The sequence below is a fragment of the Loxodonta africana genome, chromosome 1 (genome assembly GCF_030014295.1).
Source record: "Loxodonta africana isolate mLoxAfr1 chromosome 1, mLoxAfr1.hap2, whole genome shotgun sequence".
Taxonomy (NCBI): Eukaryota; Metazoa; Chordata; class Mammalia; order Proboscidea; family Elephantidae; genus Loxodonta; species Loxodonta africana.
The window spans coordinates 19,646,822-19,671,576 of record NC_087342.1 but is presented as its reverse complement, the minus strand read 5'-3'; the positions used below and the strand labels follow the sequence as shown (position 1 = coordinate 19,671,576).

Below are 24,755 nucleotides of genomic sequence, written 5' to 3'. Positions count from 1 at the left end.
CCCCAGAGCCACCTGGGCTGGTCTGCTTTTACTCACAGCCCCTGCTGATTTCTGCCAGATGAGGGACGTCCCCTAACTCCATCCTCCCACCAGCTTTTGGAGATTCCTGCTCCGGACATAATACAAGCAGACTCAGGAGGTATAGGGTAATATTTTCTGTGCCCTGCACCATGGTCTGGGGACCGAAGCCCTCTCTGCAAGTTATCTGCAGGCCCTCTGGTGTACATAGAAGCATGTGAGTCATACTTTATCATGGTCACAGGCTGAAAGGTTTCAGTCCTGGCACAACTCTGCCGTGTAGCTAATGTGCACTCAAAGAAGCTCTTGGGAATTTTAGAGACAAGCTAGACAGCATAGGTGAAAACAAAGCATTTACACTTTTGAGAAGCCGTTGCCTCATGTCTTTTTCTTGGTTTCTTCTACATGGAATTATGACCAAATCTCAGCAACTAACCCTCAAAATGAGCAAATTAGCCTAGAAGTAGTGTTAGCACCACAAAACAGAGAAGGCATGCTCTTCCTATCCCACTCAGGACCAAATTACAGCTCGTGAGCTGGCACAGACTACCAGGAGATGTGTAGGGGGATGGCCTTGGTATGATCTGTTTATAGAGAAAGCTGCTTATTATACTCTTTACCTTGAAAGTCCAGTCAAAAGTCAAAATTCTGCCTAAAACTGATCCAACACTCTCCTGGTGATAGGAGATAGGTCCAGGTACACTGCCCACCTCAGCAGTGTTTCTGACCCCAAATACCTCAGCCTTTCACAGCTTTCTTCCCCCAAGTCATCCCCCGACCCAGCCCTTTTCCCTCCATCCTTCTCTGCTCTGCCATAGCAAGCCTAGGGTGATCACACATCCTTGGTTTGCCCAGGACAGTCCTAATTTATGCTTGTTGCCCTAGAATAATTATTGAATAGTACCTCCCTTTCACTCTCAAACAGGTTCTAGTTTAAACAATGAATTAATGGCTAAATTAATGGGTGACCCCACCCAGGCTGTACTTACACCCAGGATCACTTTCCATGATGTTTATCTTATCACAGGCAGGCAGATCTAGAAAATGGCGTCTGATGCCCTGACAGGGAACACAACAGAGAATCCCTGATGGAGCAGGAGAAAAGTAGGATGCAGGCCTCAAATTCTAGTAAAAGGACCAGTCTTAATGGTCTGACTGAGATTGGAGGGACCCCAGAGAACATGGCCCATGGACTCTCTGTTAGCCCAAAAAGAAAACCATTCCTGAAGAAACTCTTCAAAGATTAGACTGGACTATAGGACAGAAAATGATACTGGTGAGGAGTGAGCTTCTTAGCTCAAGCAGACACATGAGACTATGTGGGCAGCTTCTGTCTAGAGGCGAGATGAGAAGGCAGAGGGGACAGGAGCTGGTTGAATGGACACAGGAAATACAGGGTGGAGAGGAAGAGTATACTGTCTCATTAGGGGGAAAGCAGCTAGGGTCACACAACAATGTGCGTATGTTTTTGTATGTGAATCTGACTTGAATCATAAACTTTCACTTAAAGGACAATAAAAAAAAAAGAAAAAAAGGGGGGATACAGTGGAAAAATTAAAAAAAAAAGAAAATGGAGTCGGAATGGTGGGCTTAGTTCAGACTACACACGTTTCTCTCCCTCTCTCCCTCCTTTCCTTCAAGTTTTATCCAACCCCTCTCCTTGTTCTAGAAGGAATTTTCTCAGCTAACAAAGACACCAAAGTGCATGGTATGAAGAGCTATACGTGTGCTACCGGTGAGCCACAAATATGGTTCTAAGTTTTCTATTAGTCAACTGAAAAAAGAATATCTAATTATTTGCACAGAAGAAAAAAAAAAAAGAATTCTCCAGGAGAAATACAACTATTCCTGACTCAAAGACCAGGGAGAAAGGTCTCCTGATTGGCTGTCAAAGAGGACACTCTACAGTGTCATCGACAATGTCCTCAGCACCACTGCTGAGCAGACAGTGAGGTTTGGGGCCGGTGTCTGTGCCCATGCTGGCACCTCCCATGCTGGGATCTCCGCTGGGCCAGCCCAGGTTTGCTTCTAGGCCACACTGAACAGACAGGGCCGGAGAAGCCATGAGCTCAGCTGCCTGCATGGCTCCTGAGCCTCAGCTTTCTCTCAGCCCCCTCTCTTCCATGGAATTTCACTCCTCCCTTCCTCACCATCTAGACCTCCAACCTCTCAAAAGCATCTTCAGACACTGAAATAGTTTGAAGATGCTCTTATACATGTTAAAGTAACTGTGGATGCCAATGAATGGTCAGTCTGGGCATAGGATTTTTATTTTTCTTCCAAAATTACAGTTCTGGACAAGAATTATTCTTAGCCTAAGCATTTTGTTATTGTAAGGCTGACGTTAATTAGAAAACATTTGATGATCTTTTAAATTATCAACAAAAATCAACTATTTCAAGCTAAGCATTTAAGAGAAATAAAGTTTGAGTGCACAGAAAACTGTTGATGTCAGCACCCAAGGCCCAGCTAGCCAATATCTTTGGAATGTCCAGGCTGAGTGACTGAAGCATTTGGCCAGTTTTTTGACTCTATGACCCTTTTAAAAAATTTTTCTGGTGCCAATTCTGGTTGGTGTCGGGGGCCCAGAGGACTTTGTTGAGAATTCTGATAGCAGGTGCAAGCAAAGAGAGTTATTGTGTGCTGTGGAGTTGATTCCAACCCACAGCGGCCCTCTGTGACAGGGCAGAACTGCCCCATAGGGTTTCTAAAGCCGTAATCTTTACAGGAGCAGATCGCCAGGTCCTTTCTCCTGTGGCGCAGCTGGTGGGTTCAAATCGCCAGCCTCTCAGTTAGCAGCCCAGCGCTTAACCATTGTACTACCAGGGCTCCTTCCTCAATGAACCTTTAAGCCAGAGGTCTCAAACTGGCAGCTCTTGGGTTGAATCTGGCGTACTGATGTGTTTTGCTTGATCAGCAGATTGCTTGACTTAATTGTCCATATTTTAAAGTCAGGAGGTTTTTCATTAACAACACAGATTTCTGGCTTCTCTCAGGAAAAAAAAAAATTGGATGAGCTGGCAACACTGGACCCATATCCATGCATAACCAACAAGAAGGTCAGAAACATCAGTCGAGAACCAGAGCACAGGTGGGTTTTCAATCAAGTGCTTTCCTTCCACCTCTTTCACAGCAGATTTTTAAGTCTGCAAACACTCCACTTACTTGCCGGAGGTATTTACCCCCAACTGAACTGCTACAGGATGCCTGTATCCTGAGTGTCTGAATCCCAGCTCCCCTCCTTTTGCTCCTGCCACAGTGTATTACGTTCCCCCTCCCTTTTTTTCAGATGTCCTCTCATTTTAGACATTCTGTAAAACGACCACCCACCTGCATCCACTCACTACTATGATACGGCATGTGGCTCAGGTACTGGGGCTCCTCTGGTCTGGTCTGTGCAGCACCTGGGCTCACAGCTAAAGCCAAGCAATTCAAGCCTTCCATCTGACCTCCAAATCCATCCCAGGCTCTGGCTGGCAAAGGCAGATTGGACAGCCCTGCCTGCCCTGCCCCTGTTTCAGGTTCCTCTGTACCAAAAGGGCCTCTAAGGAGTCTCCCTACTCCTTTTACACAGAAGTACATTGCTGGCTCATCTGTATGGTGCCTGTAACTTTTGAGGGCTGCTAAAAGGAGTTATGAATACAGAGGTGACCTGCAGAACTAAGATCACACTCGGCTCTCCTCCCAAAGCCTGCCTGCGTGTTGGTGGGATGGGACAGGCAGAGGAAGTGGAGCTACCTCTCCTCTGCTCTGGCTATTGCTTCTCAATAATATGATTTATCTTTATGTCTTTACCTAGTTTAGATACCATCTTCCAGGCTGACTCTGAAAGCTGAATACCAATGAACTGAGTTACGTTATTGTGAACATGAAAATTGTGTTCACTGCAGAGGCAAGGAGAACGCTAGGATTATGTACATTCCTTTCTCCACAGCTGCAAGTTCATGATCCTTGAGCCTATCGAAATAGAATGGTCTTAGCAGGAAGGCCAAGGGTTTCTCTTTCTTATCCTTCTGCAGATTCTGGGCTTCATTTTATTAAGGGAGGCAGTATTTCCTTGTAGGGCCAAATGGGCCAAGTGGAACCAGAGAAATCTGCTGAGTGTGCCAGCACCTCCCTCCACGGCAAGGGGCAGTAAGGAGGCTCCCTGAGCGTGTGCATGACTTTTCGTTTCTGAAAGTCCATCGGGATCAGCTAGCCTCATAATGAGGGCTCATCTACAGAGGTGGAGACCCAGCAAATGTCCAGGCAAACCATTGCATACTAGGCAATTCTGGCTCCTACATAAGCTTCCTCTTTTACAAGCGCTGTTGTTGTTGTGTGCTATTAATTCCAACTCATAGCGACCCCACGTGACAGGCGCACTGCCCCAGGGGGCTTCCTAGGCTGTACTCTTTACAGGAGCACATCACCAGGTCTTTCTCCCATAGAGCGGTGGGTGGGTTCAAACAGCCAACCTTTCAGTTAGCAGCTGAGTGCTTCACCATTACCACCAGAGTTCCATCTTTTACAAATAGTGATAGAAAAATCCTGAAGACAGGGCAGCTGGATAGACTGGGTCCCTGGGTCAAAGCATTCTTATAGACAGCTCCCAAAATAGAAGATCATGAGAGTTCTCTAGGACCAATTGTAAATAATTCATCCAATGCAGGAGTAGGAGGTAAGGGGTTAATTTCAAACTCAAGTTCAGTTTAAAAACTCGATATTCCTGAAATAACCAATCCTGCTGCTAACCTGGAGGCCGAGGACCTGGGGACTGAATATCTATTTCACTTAGTCACCTGCAGAAACGCAGCCATGCGGCTGAAATGTGTTCCCAAGGTGGCCATGGACCCATATTGAAATTCCCCTCACATGGAGCTGGTCACGCTCAACTCAGTCCTTTCCACAAGCTGTTTGTCACAGAAGGTCCCTCTTGTACATATGTCACTGTGACTCAGCTATGTTATTTAGCTTTTGGTTTTTATTTTTTTCCAGGAAGATACTTAAAGATAAATCGTTTTTGCTACCTGATTGCAAATGAGGTTTTCTCAATAAGATTTTTATTTGGTAATAGAAACACCTGGCAGCAAAACAAAAAAGGATGGCCTTCCTCTGCCCATCATCTTCTGCTATGCCTCGGTGGTAGCATCTGCCCAGGCCCACCTCCCAGTGGAAGATCTGGGGAGTTGGTCCCACCGACTAGGTTGCAAGCTCCTGGATGACCAGGTGGGACCTTGCTGCTCTTCATGGCACAGCCAGGCTCTCAGCAAACGCCTGTTGAGCGAGCTTCCTGATTTCGACAGAGCTAGGCATTCAGAGGAGGCAAGCCCTTCAGAGGAGAGGAACGTGACACACGCTTTTTAGAATTCCGAAGGCAGGATGTTAAACTGAGGATGAGGCAGGCCACACAGTGAAGTCTGCAGTTCCGGTAACAAAATATCTTCGTGGCTCTACCAGGAGATACCGATGCACAGCAACACCAACCCGATGTTTGCATCTTTGGCATTTGTGTCCTTCATTGAATTTTATCTGCCCCATCTCCAACCTATTATGACCCCTTTGAAAGCAAGAACCATATTTCTGCTTCCTAATTCCTCAACGCACCTTTTCCTGTGGTTTGCACCCATGATGAGCCCAACAAAAATGGAGAATAACCATGTTTCCTGTGGATGGTCTTCAAAAAGAAAAAAAACAACCAATGTGAAAGCAAATTTCTCTAAGAACACCAATGATGGGACTATGGTTCCTTCCTCAGTGGCATACTGCTGAGAAAGCATCCTCTGATTAAACGTTTGCTTCTTCATGCAGGACTAGGCAACGTTTCATTCCACTGTGCATTGGGTCTCCATGAGTCAGGGGCCAACTCAATAGCAGCAAACACCACCTTCACTTCATCAACAAACATCTACTAAGTGCCTGGCACTTAGTCTGCACAGCTTGAAGAGAACACGGGAACTGGTACCACACCATTCAACAGCAATGGGTTTGGGGTATTTTTTTAGTCATTCCCGGAAGGGTTGCATCACTGCTTCCGGGTCATGGGTTACACAGACCGTGCAAAAAGAGCGCGCCAAGACTTCGGACTCCAAGGGAGTGAAATAATCTCGGGCTTTTTACCAGTCACTCTTTAAAAAGGTGTCAGGCTTTTCTCTCTTTTGCTGAGATTTCACTCTACCAGAAACTGACAGCTTCGATCTTGGTCGTTTTTTTTTAAACAGGAGAACAGGGGCCAAGAAAGTCATTCTCGGGTGTCAGAGGGAAGAAAGAGACTCTAATCCCCTTCAAGCCCTACGTTTACTCAGCCTGAGCGATGGCGGAGGGGTCTTTTATAAAGCAGAGCTCCGTGCCTAGTGAACAATGGACCTGAATTTATATGGGCCAGAAAGCCTTCCAGCGTGACCATTACAATAACATCCTGACAAGAGACAACCTGGAGAGAGATGGAACATGCTGGTTGGCAAGATGTTAAAGTGGCGTCTGTCTGCTTTCCTCCCACACACCAGCTGACTTCAGGCCGAGGAACCTGAACACAAAATGACACTGTAAGTTCACACAACTCTCCTCAGCTCCAAACCCAACAATGGCAGGAATGAGGGTTAAAAAAAAAAAAAAATGACATGCATTTAAAGATACATACTAAAATATTTACAGATGAAACGATGTGTGGGATTGGCTTCAAAATGATGGGGAGGAGGGAAGAAAAGCGGGAGGGAGTAGAAATAAAACAAGATTAGCTGAGGGTTGATAATTATTGGAGTTCTATGATGGGTAAAAACCCAAACCCATTGCCACCGAGTCAATTCCGACTCATAGCTACCCTATAGGACAGAGCGGAACTGCCCTATAGGGTTTCCAAGGAGCGGCTGGTGGATTTGGACTGCCGACCTTTTGGCTAGCAGCCTACTTCTTAACCACTGTACCACCAGGGCTCCAACCCTACAGGACAGAGTAGAATTGCCCAATAGGGCTTTCTAGGCTGTAATCTTTATGGGAGCTGATGGCTGGATCTTTTCTGTAGAATGGCTTGTGGGTTGGAACTGCTGACCTTTTGGTTAGCAGCAGCGCTTTTAACCGCTGCATCACCAGGGCTCCCTGGAAGTGTAGTAGAATTTATTATACAATTGTGTATACTTCTGTATATGTTGGCAGTTTTCCACAATAAAGAGTAATTAGGAGACTAGCAATATTGAACAAAGGAAGACTGAGTTAGGTATAAGGATGGCCAAGATATACTGTAAAGAGTGCAAAAAAAAAAAAAAGAAGAAGAAGAAGATGCACAGAGTACAGAAATTATGAGTCCATTTACACACAGACACACTGCTAGATTTATAGAAATTTTCTGGAAAAATAATCAGAAACCGTTCGCAGTGGTTACTCTGAGGAGTGAGATTGGATATAATGGAAGAAGAAAGATTTTCTTTTTATGCCATACCCTTGTATACTACTTGAATTTTTAATGAAAATGTATTACTTTTCATAATTACTTTTATATATATGTATATACAAACCAAAACCAACCCCACTGCTGTTGAGTCGATTCCGACTCATAGTGACCCTACAGGACAGAGTAGAACTGCCCCATAGCGTTTTCAAGGAGTGGCTGGTGGATTTGAACTGCCGACCTCTTGGTTAATAGCCGTTAATATATAAAATACATATTTAATCCAAGGATCAGGACAGGTATAGGGCAGAAGAAGGCTCACCAATGAGATAAACAACTCCAGGGATCAGAAATGGCATTGGGGATCAGGGCTAGAGCTGTAGGCTGGAATCTAGAAGCTAGAAAGTAGATGGAGGTTCACCTTCTCTAGGGTACCAGGGACAGGAACACCCCATGCATGGGGAAAGCAGAAGCCAGGCTTGGGGTGCGAAAGCGGGGAGCAGGTGCCTGCCTCAGGCAGTGTTAGCGCACCTCTGGCCTCTCCCCTCCTGCTGCTCTCTCCCTTCTCCTCTGCAGTCACTGTCCTGCAGTCGTTTTATACGTATACCTTCCTCTCCTCTCTATTGGTTTCCAACGGAATATATTAAAATTTCCCTCCCTGTGATACTGTCAGTTGCTGTTTTGCAAATACCTTAGATTGCCTAGGGTATATAGTAAAAGCGGAAACACCAGCCTGGACAGGTGCGTTTGTGATGGGGATTTCCTCAGGGAATGGCAGGAAGGAGAGGCCAGAACACTAATATGCTAGCTACAAGGAGGCTGGGAAATAAAGTATCCAGCCCTTTTGTCTCCCATAATGGGAGGCAGGCTTATGTGGCAAGGAATTCCGCAAACACAGGAAGAAGGCTCAAACACTGAGAAGCCAAAAAAATTAGGACTAATTATGCTAAGGTAGTAGGAGCCCTACTGGCGAAGTGGTTAAGTGCTCGGCTGTTAACCAAAAGGTCGGCCATTCAAATCTACCAGCCGGTCCTTGGAAACCCTATGGGGCAGTTCTACTCTGTCCCATAGGGTCACCATGAGTCAGAATCAACTCTACAGCAATGGGTTTGGGTTTTGTTCTTTTTTTTAAGTAGGTGCCCCAATTTTACACTTAAGGAAATTATGGCTCCGAGGTTAAGTGACTTCCCTAGAGTCACAGAACTAATAAGTGGCAGAGCTGGGAATCTGGATAAAATGGCCATCCCCACCACCACTACCCACTGCTACTCTGTGCCAGGCAATACAGATCGTCTAATTTAATCCTCCCATCAGCTCTGCCAGATACAATGTTATCATCTCCATTTCTCAGCTAAAAAAACTGAACCTCAGAGAGATCAAGACACTTGCCCAAGGTCACACAGCTAGTGAGAGGCAGAGATGGGTGTCACTCCACATCCTCTCTTCCCACTTCTGTGTTTCTCTTCATTTCCTGTCTCCCCTCCCCTGAGAGCCCTTCCCTAGTCCTAGGAGTGGGAAAAGCAGCCTGCAGATAAGCTGGAAACTTTCATGCCAAGCAGCTAGAAGGAGGCTTGGCTGGCACAAGTTCTGCCAATAAAAAAAATCCAAGTGACCTAAGAAGGTGAAAGAGTAAAGTAGACACTATTAAAATACTTAGCCACAAAAGCAAATTCCTGCCCAGTGGCGTGTTATCAGCAGCTGACAGGATCAGCCTGCTGCTTCCACCTCATAGTGTGTCTGGGCTCAGAGCAGCACACAGCCGGCCTGTGGGGCCAGCACACAGCCGGCCTGTGGGGCCAAGAGGGAATCAAACTGGAAGGCCCCTGCCCCCAACAACAAAGCCCTCATTCAATGGCTCCTCAGGCAGCCAGCTCTGGGACAAAGTGACCAACACCCAGGGCTGCAGTGCGAGCTCCTCAACACACATGCACACATAAACACACTCACACTCACTCACTTACTCAGGGCTCAGCAGGAGCTCTATGGTCGCTAGGCTTCCTGGCCCCCAGTAAAACCAGCTGCCTTTGAGTTGATTCCAACTCATGGCGACCCCATGTGTGTTAGAGTAGAACTGTGCTCCATAGAGTTTTCTATGACTGATTTCCCCCACCCCCGGAAGTAGATTGCCAGGACTTACTTCCAAGGCACCTCTAGCTGGACCTGAACCACCAACCTTTTGGTTAGCTGCCAAGCACATTAACCATTTGTACCACCCAGGGACTTGGTGGCCTCCCCAGCATCTGCAGGGTGGTGAACCTGGCCTGGTGACTCTCGGAGGTTTTGCAAGCTGCCTCCCACCCCTCGCTCTCTTGCCTCTGCTTCCCTCACAAGCTTCACTTCCGTGTATCCTTTGTTCCTTTTCATGCAAGGATCTTATGGAAAAACCAGATCACTCACTTCACCAAAATGTAAAGATTTTTAAATCTTGGCTAAAGATAGGGTTGCCAGACTTTGCAGAAAAAACAAAAAACAGAACACTGAGTTAAATTTAAATTTCAGATAAAGAAAAAATAATTGTTCAGTATAAGTATATATAAAAAAAAAATTATATATACCACACAATATTTGGAACATACTTACCCAGGTTAAAGTGCTTAGCTGCTAAATGAAAGGTCTGCAGTTCAAACCCACCAGCCACTCTGCAGAAGCAAGATGTGGCAGTCTGCTTCCCTAAAGATTACACCCTTGGAAACCCTATGCAGCAGTCCTACTCTGTCCCATAGGGTCGTTATGAGTTGCAATCGACTGGATGCCAATGGGTTTGGTTTGCTTTTGGATATGGTGGAGGGAGGGGTAGAGTAGGAGGCAGAAGAACAAATCATCTGGGAACACATGCATACACACACACACACACACACACACGAAGATATAAAGTTTACAGGAGGAAATTCTTCTCTCATACCAAAAACTTTCATTTGAGTTTTCTAGTAATTCTGTGCAGTAAGTGTATTTATCCCCTCTTACAAATGAAGAAGAACAGGGCATCAGGACTGGAGGAAGACTCATTAAGCACCTGCGATATGCAGATGACACAACCTTGCTTGCTGAAAGTAAAGAGTACTAGAAGCACTTACTGATGAAGATCAAAGACCACAGCCTTCAGTATGGATTACACCTCAATATAATGAAAACAAAAATCCTCACCACTGGACCAATAAACAACTTGATGATAAATGGAGAAAAGACTGAAGTTGTCAAGGATTTCATTTTACTTGGATCCACAATCAACACCCATAGAAGCAGCAGTCGAGAAATCAAAAGACGCACTGCACTGGGCAAATCTGCTGCAAAGGACCTCTTTAAAGTGCTGATAAGCAAAGGTGTCACCTTGAAGACTAACAGTCAAGAAATCAAAAGATGCATTGCATTGGGCAAATCTGCTGCAAAGGACCTCTTTAAAGTGTTGCTAAGCAAAGGTGTCACCTTGAAGACTAAGGTGTGCCTGACCCAAGCCGTGGTATTTTCAATTGCCTCATATGCATGTGAAAATTGGACAATGAATAAGGAAGACCAAAGATGAATTGACACCTTTGAATTGTGGTGTTGGTGAAGAATATTGACTATACCAGGGACTGCCAAAAGTAAACAAGTCTGTCTTGGAAGAAGTACAACCAAAATACTCTGTAGAAGCAAGGATGGCAAGACTATGTCTTACGTACTTCGGGCATGTTGTCAGGATGGATGAGTCCCTGGAGACGGACATCAATGCTGGGTAGGGTACGGGGTCAATGAAAAAAAGGAAGACCTTCAACAAGATGGACTGACACAGTGGCTACAACCATGGGCTCAAGCATAACAACGATTGTGAGGATGGCGCAGGACCGGGCAGTGTTTCATTCTGTTGTACATGGGGTTGCTATGAGTTGGAATCGACCCAACGGCAGCAGGTTTGTTTTTGTTTTGCTGTTTTGTTTTTTATCAGCAAGTAAAGCAGCACGCAGGTGGTACTCAGACGTCTGAATTACACTCCTGGCCTTCCACAAATTATCCCTGTGGCCCTTTGCAAGTCACTGGGTTCTCTGACCTGCACTTTCTTCATCTATGTTGTTGTTGTTAGGTGTTGTTCAGTCGGTTCCGATTCATAGCGACCCTATAGGACAGAGTAGAGTTACCCCATAGGGTTTCCAAGGAGCTGCTGGTGGATTTGAACTGCCGACCTTTGGTTAGCAGACGAGCTCTTAACCACTACGCCACCAGGGCTCCTTACTTGCTGATACACCTTTACTATTTCTACAGGCATCATGTAAAGAGGGTCCAACCTTTTCCTTTTCCAATACCTTCAAAAGGAAACTAATTCAAAAAATGGTATCCTGGACTAACGCATGTTTGCAAAATATAGTTGTCTGTTTACAAAAACCATCTGATTTACTGAGAAGGCACTAGACTCTTCTCTTCCAGCCATTTCTCCCAAATAAACACATCACGAGTGAGGACCTGTCCAGTGGTTGAGTTCCCTGCTGCAGAGGCAGAGAGAGGGTGCAGGAAGGAAGGGCAACGTCTCACCAGGCATGACCACTGCACCCCCATTTCCGATGAGAAAGGTTATGCCTGCATCATTCTCCGGAAAACACAGCCAGCTCAGTGCATGTTGGGAGGGAAAAAATTGCAAAAAAAAAAAAAACTATTTGTCAAACACACAGTGGGGAATTCTTTCTCTGCTACCCCCTCCAAGGGGTAACATTCATGGCACACAATAGAGGGGAAACGGCCATAAAAATGACTTAATATGCGCCCTTTTAAAGTGCAGTTAACTGTCAGACCAGTGGTTATAAAAACAACACAGCTGGGGAGATCCAAATGTAGTTCTGCTTCATGAACTTCCGGACCAAAATGTGCTCAGTGAACCAGTCAAGGTTTGCTTGTGTGCTGCTGGTGTTTTTATTCTTCTTTCTTCTCGTAGACGCCAGCAGATTCCACCTACCATTAAAAAAAAAAAAAAAGTCGCCTGCCTCATGCTCCACCACTTAGGAAGACCTGGCAACCGGGTTCCATGAGGAGCTTTCTGGGGAGGCGGTCAGTCAGGACAGGTGCCCAGGGTGGGGATCCCCCTAAACTACAGTGGCTCCTGACCAAGTCCAAGGAGACAGGGGCTGAGGCCTGCTCAAGAGAAGGACCCAGCTCTGTTGGCACTTATTAGGGAGCCCTGGTGGCACAGTGGTTAAGAGCTACAGCTGCTAACGAAAAGTCTGGCAGTTCAAATCCAGCAGCTGCTTCTTGGAAACCCTATGGGCCAGCTGTACTCTGTCCTGTAGAGTCACTATGAGTCAGAATCGACTCAACTGCAGTGAGCTTGTTTGTTTTCGTTCTCATTCCAGGAGCTCTGGTGGCACAGTGCTTAAGTGCTTGGCTGCTAACTGAAAGGTAGGCAGTCTGAACCCACTAGCCACTCCATAAGAGAAAGATGTGGCAGTCTGCTTCTGTAAAGTTTTACAGCCTTGGGAATGCCATGGGGCAGTTTCTACTCTGTCCTGTAAGTTTGCTATAAGTAGAAATCAACTCAACAGCAGTGGCTTTGGTTTAGGGGGGTTCCCATCCCCCTCTGTCCTCATCTTCTTTATTTTCTCCCCACCCGTCCCACCCCTGCTTTCTTCCTTAGGTGCAGATTCCAAAGATGTGGGTAACTAATGCTGGGCTTTCAGGCCACTGGACTCTCCAGGCTTCTTTGTGGAAAAGGTAAAAAGCCACAGTCCTGTTCCCTCTCTGCCCGCAGTGGGCACCAGACCATTCCCTGCTGCAGCAAGAGACTGCCAATATTAAAAGGCAATTAGCTGGAGCCAGTAGGGCACATGTTAGTGCAGAGCCTTCGTTTGCAGACTTAATTATGGGAGCCTTCAGGAACATTTCAGCTGGAAGGAGGAAGGAGGACAGTGTAGAGGCGTCTGAATTTCTGTCCAGGCTGAGTGCTCAAGCCTGCAAACACGGCCCTTTTTACCAGCAACCGTGTGGCCAGGCTTTCATTTTTCTCATGGCACTTCATGGCAATTAAAGACTCTGAAGGTGAGAAAAAACCAAAAAACCTGATTTCCTTTGGAATGTAAAATCTTTCCAGAGGTTTTTTGAGAAGGCCAGACACAATTAAATGGAGTCAAGTTCTACTATTTATACAATCCTAGCTCTACAGAAAATATAAATTCCAGCCAATACTGTGTAAATGAAGTGTGATCAGCTTTCCAAGTTTCCATTTATATTTTAGGAGAAGATTCCTAACCATGGCTTATAGGCTTCAGTGCTCTAACTGTGTTGAATAATGAGCCTGGTTTAATACATCCCAGGAACACAGGCCTTACAGAACTATAAGGTGCTCACGAGCAGACAAAGAGAGGAATGACACTGAACAAATGGCTTGGGGTCAGAAGAGCCCGTGATCACAAAATGCCAGAGCTGGGAAAGGGTGTTCCTAAGCTTCCCTGTGCTCATTCTCAGATGGGGAAACCAAGCCCGCAAGGGTGGTGGGACTTCCACCTAGGACTTTTGACTCTTGGTTGAGAGCCCCTTCCATCACCTTCCTTTGTTAAATCGAGAATCCCAAACCTAAGACATACGCTAGATGAAGGTTGGGGAGTGGGACAGGGAGACCCTTCTCCCAGCTCCCCACCTCAGAGTGACAGGCCCTGCAGACTCTGGGGCAATTTGTGGGATTATGTAAGTCCCCAGGAGTTATCAGCTCACTCAGAGGCCTTCAGGAATTTCCTGGTATGTGATCTGGGTCTTGCAAATTGCTGCAGCCAAGCTGCGGCTGTCACTTCTTCTTCCTGCTAGGGAAGTGCATACCCTTGAGTCACCAGCTGCCTGTGCCCCACAGCTCTCCAAAGACTGGGCCCGGCTCCAAGAACGTCCACAGGGAGCCAGCATTAGGGGTCCGCAAGGACAGCAAAGGACAGGCCAGCCCAGGGGACAGTGAAATCTCAGCTCTTTCCGAGCAAACTTGGGCAGCTCTGGCTCTGACTCACAGGAGGAAAAGTTGGCCATGTACAACTCTCTAGACACAGGGCCACATGCCTGGTTTTAACAAAACCTGTAGTTGCTTCTGCTTTTTTTTTTTTTTTTTGTAGCTGTATGACATATTACATGCCAAAGGATGTAAAGGGTATATAACTACCCAAGTCAAGAAATGTAGCATTAACACTATGGGCAGTTCTGCTCTGTCCTATAGGGTCTCTGTGAGTCAGAATCAACTCGACCGCAACGGGAACATCAGAGCAGTCCCTGGGTGATGCAGTTACTGTCTTGGCTGATAACTAAAAAGCTGTTGGTTTGAGTCCGCCCAGAGGTACATCACAAGAAAGTCCTGATGATCTAACTCAAAAAAATCAGCCATTGAAAGCCCTACAGGGCACAATTCTCCTGTGACACACACGGGGTCGCCATGAGTCAGAGCCAATCCACAGCAAATGCCTCAACTCCCAACATCACAGCGCCAGCAGCAGCTACGGGCTGTCAAGTGTCTGTTGTTCCGGAGGGAACTATGGCATCCACCAGCAGAGAGGGACACAGGCTTCGGCAGGTGACAGTCAGATGCCCAAGAGAGCTGCAGGCTGGGATCTGGACACACACCCAGGTCTGTCAAATTCTAAAATCTAGTTCTTTCTACTCCACCAGCATGTACCAGAAGTTTCTGATAGCCCTTCCAAGTTTCCTCAAAGGGGAAATCACTGTTGCCGGCTCCTCTAGCCCCCCCATGCTGAAGGCTGCCCTGCAGTATGGGGGAGCTTCTAGTGCCTGACCATCCTCCCTCACAACTGAATAACCCAGTTTAGGGATGTGTCCTGAGGACAGAAAGGATGTATTCTCCTAACACACCAGATCTTCCAAGACTGTGGCAGCTAGTGGCTACAGTGACAAATTAGGAGCTAAATATATGGCCAGAACCATCAGCCAAGGTGCCACTTGGATGGGTCTACACTCAGAGGCCTAAGCCACACAAACAGATGAGATCATGCCCCCAGTAACAGTGTGGAAATAAGGTTTTCCTGATTATGTTAATTAGATCATACCGGAATAGGGTGGGCTCTGAATCTAATCACTCCTGAGTTATAACGAGAGTGGATTAGACTCAGAGATATGCACACGCCTGGGAAGACAGATGTCACGTGAGGACTGTCTACAAGCCAAGGAACACCTGGGGCTACTGACAAGGAAGGAACTGACAAAGCTGAGGCCATGATTTGGACTTCTGGCTTCCAGAACTGTGAGAAAATAAATTTTTATTCTTTTATTTAAAGCCAAAAAAAAGAAAAGAAATGTAGCATTGTAGTACTCCAGAGACAACTGCTTACCCTGGGTTCCCTTCCCCACCCCACCCACAGCCCAGAGGTAACTCATGCTGGCTCCTGGGGTCATTATTTCCTTGCTTTTTCTTGTAATTTTCCTACCTCTGTATGCATCCCTAAGGATTACAGTTTCATTTTGCCTATTTATTACAATGGCTACAGTTTGCTCATTTTTGTTGCTTTATAGTACTCTATTGGATGAACATAATAACACCATTTATCCATTATGCTGTCTATGGACATTTAGGTTGTTTGCAGTTTCTGGCTACTACAAACAATATTGCAATGAACATTCTTGAGCATGTCTCCTGGTTTGCAGGTGCTGGAGTTTCTCTATGATACACACTTGGCAATGAAACAGTCCATCATGCAGAACATGCTTCTTCACCTTGGCTAGGTAATGCCCATCTGTGGTCCAAAGTTGCTGAGCTGCCTCACCCTCCTTACAAAACTACCGAGAAACCCACTTCACTGCTATAGATTAGGGGTCACTCTGGTGACTCAGAGGGTAAGAAAACCTGGTTTATCACCAGGATGGCAGTTAAATCTATATCCTGGTACCTCCTCTACAGGACAAAGCCTGAGATTTTAAAATTCTGAGCTTAACCAGAGCCAACAACCAAAACAACTAGGCTTTCCAGATAGAAAAAGTCATGAAATCCCAAAAATTAATGAGGTAGCATCCATGGCCTGGGAGCAGATCCACCTGCCCATATTCTTCACTATAAGCAATAAATACAAACCTGTTCCTAAGGTATTAAATGCAAGAAGATTCCAACCAGCCAGTTGCCACAGAGTCAACTCTGAGTCATGGTGACCCCATGTGTGTCAGAGTAGAACTGTGCTCCATAGGGTTTTCAGTGGCTAATATTTGGAACAGATCACTAGGCCTTTCTTCCAAGGTGCCTCTGGGTGAACTCAAACTGCCATCTTTTTGGTTAGCAGCAGAGCGCATTAACCGTTTATACCACCCATAGACTCCACAAAACTTATACACTCATAAATCCTTATCAGCCATGAATGACAGAAGAGAGACAGTAGGGGATTGAGGAGGGGCCTGTAGGCCACTCCCCTATAGCTACAACATACCTGTACACCGGCTGCATCTCTCTGGCTATGCCAATGACGGCACCTGGCAGGAAATTGTCAAACTCCTCAAACAACTCCCGGATGTTGGTCTTATACTTTAGGTCTAGGTCCAACTGAATGATCCGCAGGATCTCTGGAGGAAAGAAAAAGACAACATTAAGACTCAGACACGCATCCTGGTAGGCTTAGCCCTAGACAGAAGATGAGTGGAGGGTTCAGAAACACCACTGGATTGTCACTGCTGTCACTGAATGATACAAACTTATGGCAACCCACGCCACACTAGGGTCTTCATGAACAACTGCCCCATACCTTTCCTTCCAATTGCAGCCACACATTTTATTTAAAACTAGATGACTATCCACTATTCATCTGTCATACTGTGGTGGCTTGCATGTTGCTGTGATGCTGGAAGCTATGCCACTGATATTTCAAACACCAGCACAGTCACTCATGGTGGACAGGTTTCAGTGGAGCCTCCAGACTAAGACAACAGACTAGGAAGAAGACATGGCAATCTACTTCTAAAAAAAAAAAAAATTGGTCAGTGAAAACCTTATGATTAGCAGAAACAGCAACGTTTGTGGGGATGGCGCAGGACCAGGCAGTGTGTTGTTATGTTGGGCATAGGGTCACTACGAGTTGGAATCGACTCAATGGCACCTAACAACACCAACAACAGGTGACGATATATCCCAGTTTATGTCTAGTGTACTGGGGTAATTGTCAACAGTATACTCTTTCACAGTCCAGTTTGGATAATACATTATATGAGTATCCTGCTGAACACCCAAAGCATTCAGACGTTTCTTTTGGAGCACAGTTGGCAAATAAGAAGTACCAAGGATGCTATGACTTGGAATCGCCTCAACAGCAACAGGTTTGGTGTGGTTTTTTGGTTTAAGAAGAAGAGAAAAAAAAAGGAGAAAGGAAAAAAGTGTCGTTTTATTAGCCCTACAAACCCAAATATGTGTCAAGATGCTTACTCAGAGAGAAAAAGCTGAAAGACATCAGACACTGACACTTTTACTCCATTGTCTAAATACAGACTGAGCCGTAATGATTCAGTCTCATGATTACCTGGCATGTAAGAGCTGTTGGCTTCTGATGCCTCCATATGATTCAGGGGTGACAGGAGGGGAGCAGATATTAGACAGGTGTACAGGCTAAATTCATCTGCTCATCACCCTCATCCCTTCACCCAACCATACTGGATTGAGCTCCTACGTATTTCATGTCAGAAAGGACACCAGAGACTAAGCTGACTGGTGAAAACCTTATAAATAGCAGTGGAACACTGTCTGATACAGTGCCAGAAGATGAACCCCACAGATTGGAAGGCACTCAAGAGATGGCTAGGGAAGAGCTACCTCCTCAAAGTAGAGTCAATCTTAATGATGTGGATGGAGTCAAGCTTCCGGGACTTTCGTTTGCTGATGTGGCATGACTCAAAATGAGAAGAAACAGCTGTAAACATCCATTAGTAATCAGAACATGTAAGGTACAAAGTACGAATCTAGGAAAATTAGAAATCGCCAAAAATGAAACGGAACTCAGAAACATCAACATCTTAGGAATTAGTGAGCTGAAATGGAGTGGTATTGGCCATTTTAAATCAGACAATCACATGGTCTAGTATGCCAGGAATGACAAGTTAAATAGGAATGGCATTGCATTCATTGTCAAAAAGAACATTTCAAGATCTATCCTGAAGTACAACGCTGTCAGTGATAGGATAATATCCATACGCCTACAAGGAAGACCAGTTAATACGACTATTATTCAAATTTATGCATCAACCACTAAGGCCAAAGACGAAGAAATTGAAGATTTTTTTTTCTTTTTAGTTTAGATGAGGGTTTTCAGAAAAACTAGTTTCTCATTAAATAGTTAGTACACATATTGTTATATGACATTGGTTAAGAACCCCATGACATGGCAACACTCTTTCTTCTTGACCTTGTGTTCCCTATTACCAGCTTTCCCGTCCCCCTCCTGCCTTCTAGTCTTTGCCGCTGGGCTGTTGAGCCCTTTAGTCTCATTTTGTTTTATGGGCCTGCCTAACCTTTGGCTGAAGGAGTGACTTCATTACCGAGCTAAAAGGGTGCCCATGGGCCATACTTTCGGGGTTTCTCCAGTCTCTGTCGGGCCAGCAAGTCTTGTTTTTTTTTTGTGAGTTAGAATTTTCTTCTACATTTTTTCCCAGCTCTATCCAGGACCCTCTATTGTGTTCTCTGTCAGAGCAGTCAGTGGTGGTAGCCAGGCACCATCTAGTTGTACTGGACTCAGTCTGGTGGAAGCCATGGTAGATGCGGTCCATTAGTCCTCTGGACTAATCTTTCCCTTGTACCTTTGCTCCCTTGCTCCCGAAGGAGTGAGACAAGTGAAGTATCTTAGATGGCGCTCACAGGCTTTTAAGACCCCAGACACTACTCACTAAAGTAGAATGTAGAACATTTTCTTTATAAACTATGATATGCCAATTGAGCTACATGTTCCCAGAGACCCTGGTTCCCACAGCCCTTGGCCCAGCAATTCAGTCCCTCAGGGAGTCTGGGTGTGTCTATGGCGCTTCCATGACCTTGCCTTGGACAAGTTGTACTGGCTTCCCCAGTACTGTGTACTGTCTTACCCTTCACCAAAGTTACCACTTACCTATTGTCTATTTTTTGTTTTTCCATCCCCATCCCTTCCCTCCCTTGTAACCATGAAAGATTGTTTCATTTTGTGTGTTTTTACGGCATATGGTCTCATACAATATTCGTCTTTTTGTGATTGACTTATTTCACTCAGCATAATGCCCTCCATATTCATCCATGTTATGAGATGCTTCACAGATTCATCATTGTTCCTTATTGTTACGTGATACTCCATTGTGTGTATGTACCATAGTTTGTTTATCCATCCTAGATGGGTATCTAGGTTGTTTCCATCTTTTTGGTATTGTGGACAATGCTGCAATGACATAGGTGTGCATATGTCTATATTTGTGTGACAACTCTCATTTCTCTAGGATATGTTCCTAGGAGTGGGATTGCTGGATCATATGGTATTTCTATTTCTAGCTTTCTAAGGAAGCACCATATCATTTTCCAAAATGGTTGGATCATTTTGAATTCCCACCAGCAGTGCATAAGAATTCCGATTTCCCCTGTGTGTGTGTGTGTGCCAATAATGCTGGGGTAAGATGGTATCTCATTGTGGTTTTGATTTGCATTTCTCTAATGACTAATGATTGCAAGCATTTCCTCATGTGTCTGTTGGCCACTTCAATGTCTTCTTTGGGGAAGTGTCTGTTCATTTCCTTTGCCCATTTTTAACTGGATTATTTGTCTCTTTGTTGTAGAGGTGTTGGGTTTTCTTGCAGATTTTAGAGATTAGACCTTTGTCTGATTTGTAATAGCCCCAAATTTTTTCCCAGTCTATAGGTTCTCTTTTTACTCTTTTGGTGAAGTCTTTTGATGAGCATAAGTATTTACTTTTTAGAAGATCCCAGTTATCTGGCTTATCTTCTGGAGTTTGTGTGTTGTTGGTTATAGTTTGTATCCTGTTAATGCCATGTATTAGGGCCTCTAGCATTGATCCTATTTTTTCTTCTATGAACTTTATAGGTTTTGGCTTTATATTTAAGTCTTGGATCCATTTTGAATTAGTTTTTGTATATGGTGTGAGGTATGGGTCCTGTTTCATTTTTTTGCAGATGGACATCCAGTTTTGCCAGTACTGAAACTGAAGATTTTTACCAACCTCTGCAGTCTGAAATTGATTGAACATGCAATCAGGAGGAGGCACTGATAATTACTGGTGACTGGAATGCAAAAGTTGGAAACAAAGAAGAAGGATCAGCAGTTGGAAAATGTGGCCTTGGTGACAGAAACAATGCCAGAGATTGCATGACAGAATTTTGCAAGACCAACGACTTCTTCATTGCAAATATCATTTTTCAACAACATAAAAGGCGACTATACAGATGAACCTTGCCAGATGGAAACCACAGGAATCAAATCAACTACATCTGTGGGAAAAGATGATGGAAAAGCTCGATATCATCAGTCAAAACAAAGCTAGGGGCCCACTGTCAACAAACAATCTATTGCTCACATGTAAGTTCAAGTTGAATCTGAAGAGGATTAGAACAAGTTCATGAGAGCCAAAATATAACCTTGAGTATATCCCACCTGAATTTAGAGACCATCTCAAGAATAGACTTGATGGATTGAACACCAATGACCGAAGACCAGAGGAGTTGTGGAAGGACATCAAGGACATCAAACATGAAGAAAGCAAGAGGTCATTAAAAAGACAGGAGAGAAAGAAAAGACCAAAATAGATGTCAGAAGAGATTCTGAAACTCTCTCTTGAACTTTGAGTAGCTAAGGTGAATGGAAGAAATGATGAAGTAAAAGAGCTGAACGGAAGATTTCAAAGTGCGGGTTGAAAAGACAAAGTGTTATAATGACATGTGCAAAGACCTGGAGTTAGAAAACCAAAAGGGAAGAACATGCTTGGCATTTCTCAAGTTGCAAAAACTGAAGAAAAAGTTCAAGCCTTGAGTTGTAATTTGGAAGGATTCTACAGGGAAAATATAAAACAATGAAGGAAACATCAAAAACTGATGGAAGGAATACACAAAGTCACTGCACCAAAAAGAACTGGTCAACATCCAACCACTTCAGGAGGTAGCATGTGCTCAGGAACCAATGGCACTGAAGGAAGAGGACCAAGCTGCACTGAAGGCACTGGCGAAAAAACAAGGCTCCAGGAATTGATGGAATACCAACCGAGATGTTTCAACAAACTGATGCAGCACTGGAAGTGCTCACTCATCCATGCCAAGAAATTTGGAAGACAGCTATCTGGTCAACCTACTGGAAGAGATCCATATTTATGCCTATTCCCAAAAAAGGTGATCCAACTGAATGCAGAAATTATTGAACAATATCATTAATATCATGCACAAGTAAAATTTGCTGAAGATCATTCCAAAGTGGTTGCAGCAGTACATTGACAGAACTGCCAGCAATTCAAGCCAGATTCAGAAGAGGATATGGAACCAGGGATATCATTGCCGATGTCAGGTGCATCATGGCTGAAAACAGAGAATACCAGGAAGAGGTTTACCTGTGTTTCATTGACTATGCAAAGGCATTCAACTGTGTGGATCATAACAAATTATGGATAACGTTTCAAAGAGTGGGAATTCCAGAACACTTAATTGTGCTCATGAGGAACCCGTACATAGATCAAGAGGCAGTTGTTTGAACAGAACAAGGGGATACTGCATGGTTTAGTCAGGGAAGGTGTGCGTCAGGATCATATCCTTTCACCATACTTACTCAATCTGTATGCTGAGCAAATAACCCAAGAAGCTGGACTATATGAAGAAGAACATGGCATCAGGATTGATGAAAGACTTATTAACAACCTGGGATATGCAGATGACACAACCTTGCTAGCTCAAACTGAAGAGGACTTGAAGCATTTACTGATGAAGATCCAAGACTATAGCCTTCCATATGGATTACACCTCAACATAAAGAAAACAAATATCCTCACAACTGGACCAACAAACAATATCACAATAAACAGAAAAAAAAGACTGAAATTGTCAAGGATTTCATTTTACTTGGCTCCACAATCAACAACCATGGAAGTAGCAGTCAAGAAATCAAAAGACGCATTGCTTTGGACAAATCTGCTCCAAGGGACCTCTTTAAAGTGTTAAAAAGCAAAGATGTCACCTTGATGACTAAGGTGCACCTGACACAAGCCATGGTATTTTCAATCATATCATATGCATGTGAAAGCTGGACAATGAATAAGGAAGACCAAAGAGGAATGATACCTTTGAATTGTGGTGCTGACGAAAAATATTGGATGTACCATAAAAAAAAATAGACTGCCAAAAGAACGAACAAATCTGTCTCGAAGTATAGTCAGAACGCTCCTTAGAAGCAAAGATGGCAAGACTTCATCTTGCATACTTTGGACATGTTATCAGGAGGGATCAGTCCCTGGAGAAGGATGTCATGCTTGATAAAGTAGAGGGTCAGTGAAAAAGAGGAAGGCCTTCGATGAGATGGATTGACACAGTGAATGCAACAATGGGCTCAAGCATAGCAACAATTGTGAGGATGGCACAGGACCGGGCATTTTTTGGTTTGGTTGTACACAGGTTCACTATGAGTCCAAACCAACTTGATGTCACCGAATAACAACAAAAAACAAACAATAACACACATAGTTCAACCATGTACATGAGTCTAAATGAGAACACCAGCCCAGGGGCAAGGACAAGAAGACAGGAGGGGACAGGAAAGCTGGATGAATGAAAATGGGGAGCCCAAGGTCAAGAACGGGAGACTGTTGACACATTGTGGGTTTGGCAACCAAAGTCATGAAATAATATGTGTATTACTTGTTTAATGAGAAACTAATTTGCTCTGTAAACCTTCACCCAAAACACACATACACACACAAAAGAATCCAGAGTTTGGAGAGCAGGGAACTCACTAAGGCTTGAAGCAATGAAGGAAGACTTCACGGGAGAGGGGGACTTGGCCTGAGCCTTGAGGTGTGGGCGGTAGGGAGAGGTGAAGGGCACTGCCATGAGCAAAATTACCACCAACATCGACTCCAGGACATCGGGCTCTACCTTCACTCTTCACCTGTCTCTTCACTACCGCACAGCCAAGGAGGATTACGCTCTGAGGAGAGGCTGCCCGGGCTGCGGGGAAGCCTCTGAGGGCAGGAACCACATCTCAGGCAGCTCAACCTCCACTCACAGGGCAGGGCTTAGCATCCAGCCAAAGCCCAGGAATGTTTGTGGAATACAACAGTCAGTTTCTAAATTAGTTTATGAAAACATTGCAGTTCATAATTCAAGAAAAACTGATTCATTTGTTCCTTTTTCTGTTTTCCTCTGTGTCACAGAAACAAAACATCAGTTGACATTCTACATGAGGTTTCTGAAAAAAATAGTAAGTTACAGCAGAGAAGAATCCAGCTGCTCAGGCCAGAGGAAAGTGAGAGGGCCCCAGAGCTGGGCTTCTCTGGCCCATGTTGGGAGGGGGCACAGGGAAAGGGGCCCATCCAGGCACACACAGACCCTGTGACCCGCCTGGCTTCTCACAGCCAAATCAGGAAAGTCGGGCCTGGAATGCTAGGGAAGCCACTGTGGTAACCTCTTCTGGTCTCCTGGAACCCTGCCGTAAACTGAGGAGCAAAGAACAGAGACAGGCCACAGGGCAGGGAACTGATGGTGACCACAAGGAGGACACTGTGTCCCCGGAGAGTGTCTACAAATGAAAGTTGCTGCCATCAAGGGGTCACAATGGGGCCATTTAGGGTCAGCCACCTTGGGCTGGGAAAGCCCCACAGCTCACGCTCCCTCCAGCCCTACCTCTTCTTCCTCCTGTACCCCAAAACTCCCACATTCGGGGTCTCAGGCAGTTCTTACCTAAGGTGAAACAGAGCCTTCATAATGCAGGGACAGGAAAGTGCCACCACCTAAAGCAAAGAAACCACATCATGTCAGGTTCTGTCCAAGGAAGGAGGGTGGGCGGCAAGGGCCTTTGGCCTGGAGATGAGGCAGCCTGGGTGGTGAAAAGAGTTAACACGCTCAGTTGCTAACCAAAAGGTTGGAAGTTCTAGTGTACCTAGTAGCACCTTGAAAGAAAGGCCAGGCAATCTACTTTCAAAAAATCAGCCATTGAAAAAAATGAAACAAGACCCGTACCTCATACTGTGTACAAAAACTAACTCAAAATGGATCAAAGACCTAAACATAAAATCTAAAACAATAAAGATCATGGAAGAAAAAATAGGGACAACGCTAGGAGCCCTAATACATGGCATAAACAGTATACAAAACATTACTAACAATGCAGAAGAGAAACTAGGTAACTTGGAGCTCCTGATAATCAAACACCTATGCTCATCCAAAGACTTCACCAAAAGAGTAAAAAAATTACCTACAGATTGGGAAAAAGTTTTTAGCTATGACATTTCTGATC

At 44.9% G+C, this 24,755-nt stretch overlaps 1 protein-coding gene across 3 annotated transcripts in view; it reads right to left on the bottom strand.

Annotated features, from left to right (window-relative positions):
- The window catches only part of XXYLT1 (xyloside xylosyltransferase 1), a 240,075-nt gene that overhangs the window by 91,835 nt on the left and 123,485 nt on the right, over window positions 1–24,755 (bottom strand). For all 3 annotated transcript variants that reach the window (XM_064269978.1, XM_064270033.1, XM_064270071.1), the window contains one exon: window positions 16,741–16,873. In XM_064269978.1, coding sequence (XP_064126048.1) covers window positions 16,741–16,873 — 133 coding nt within the window. The remainder of the gene's footprint in view (window positions 1–16,740; window positions 16,874–24,755) is intronic.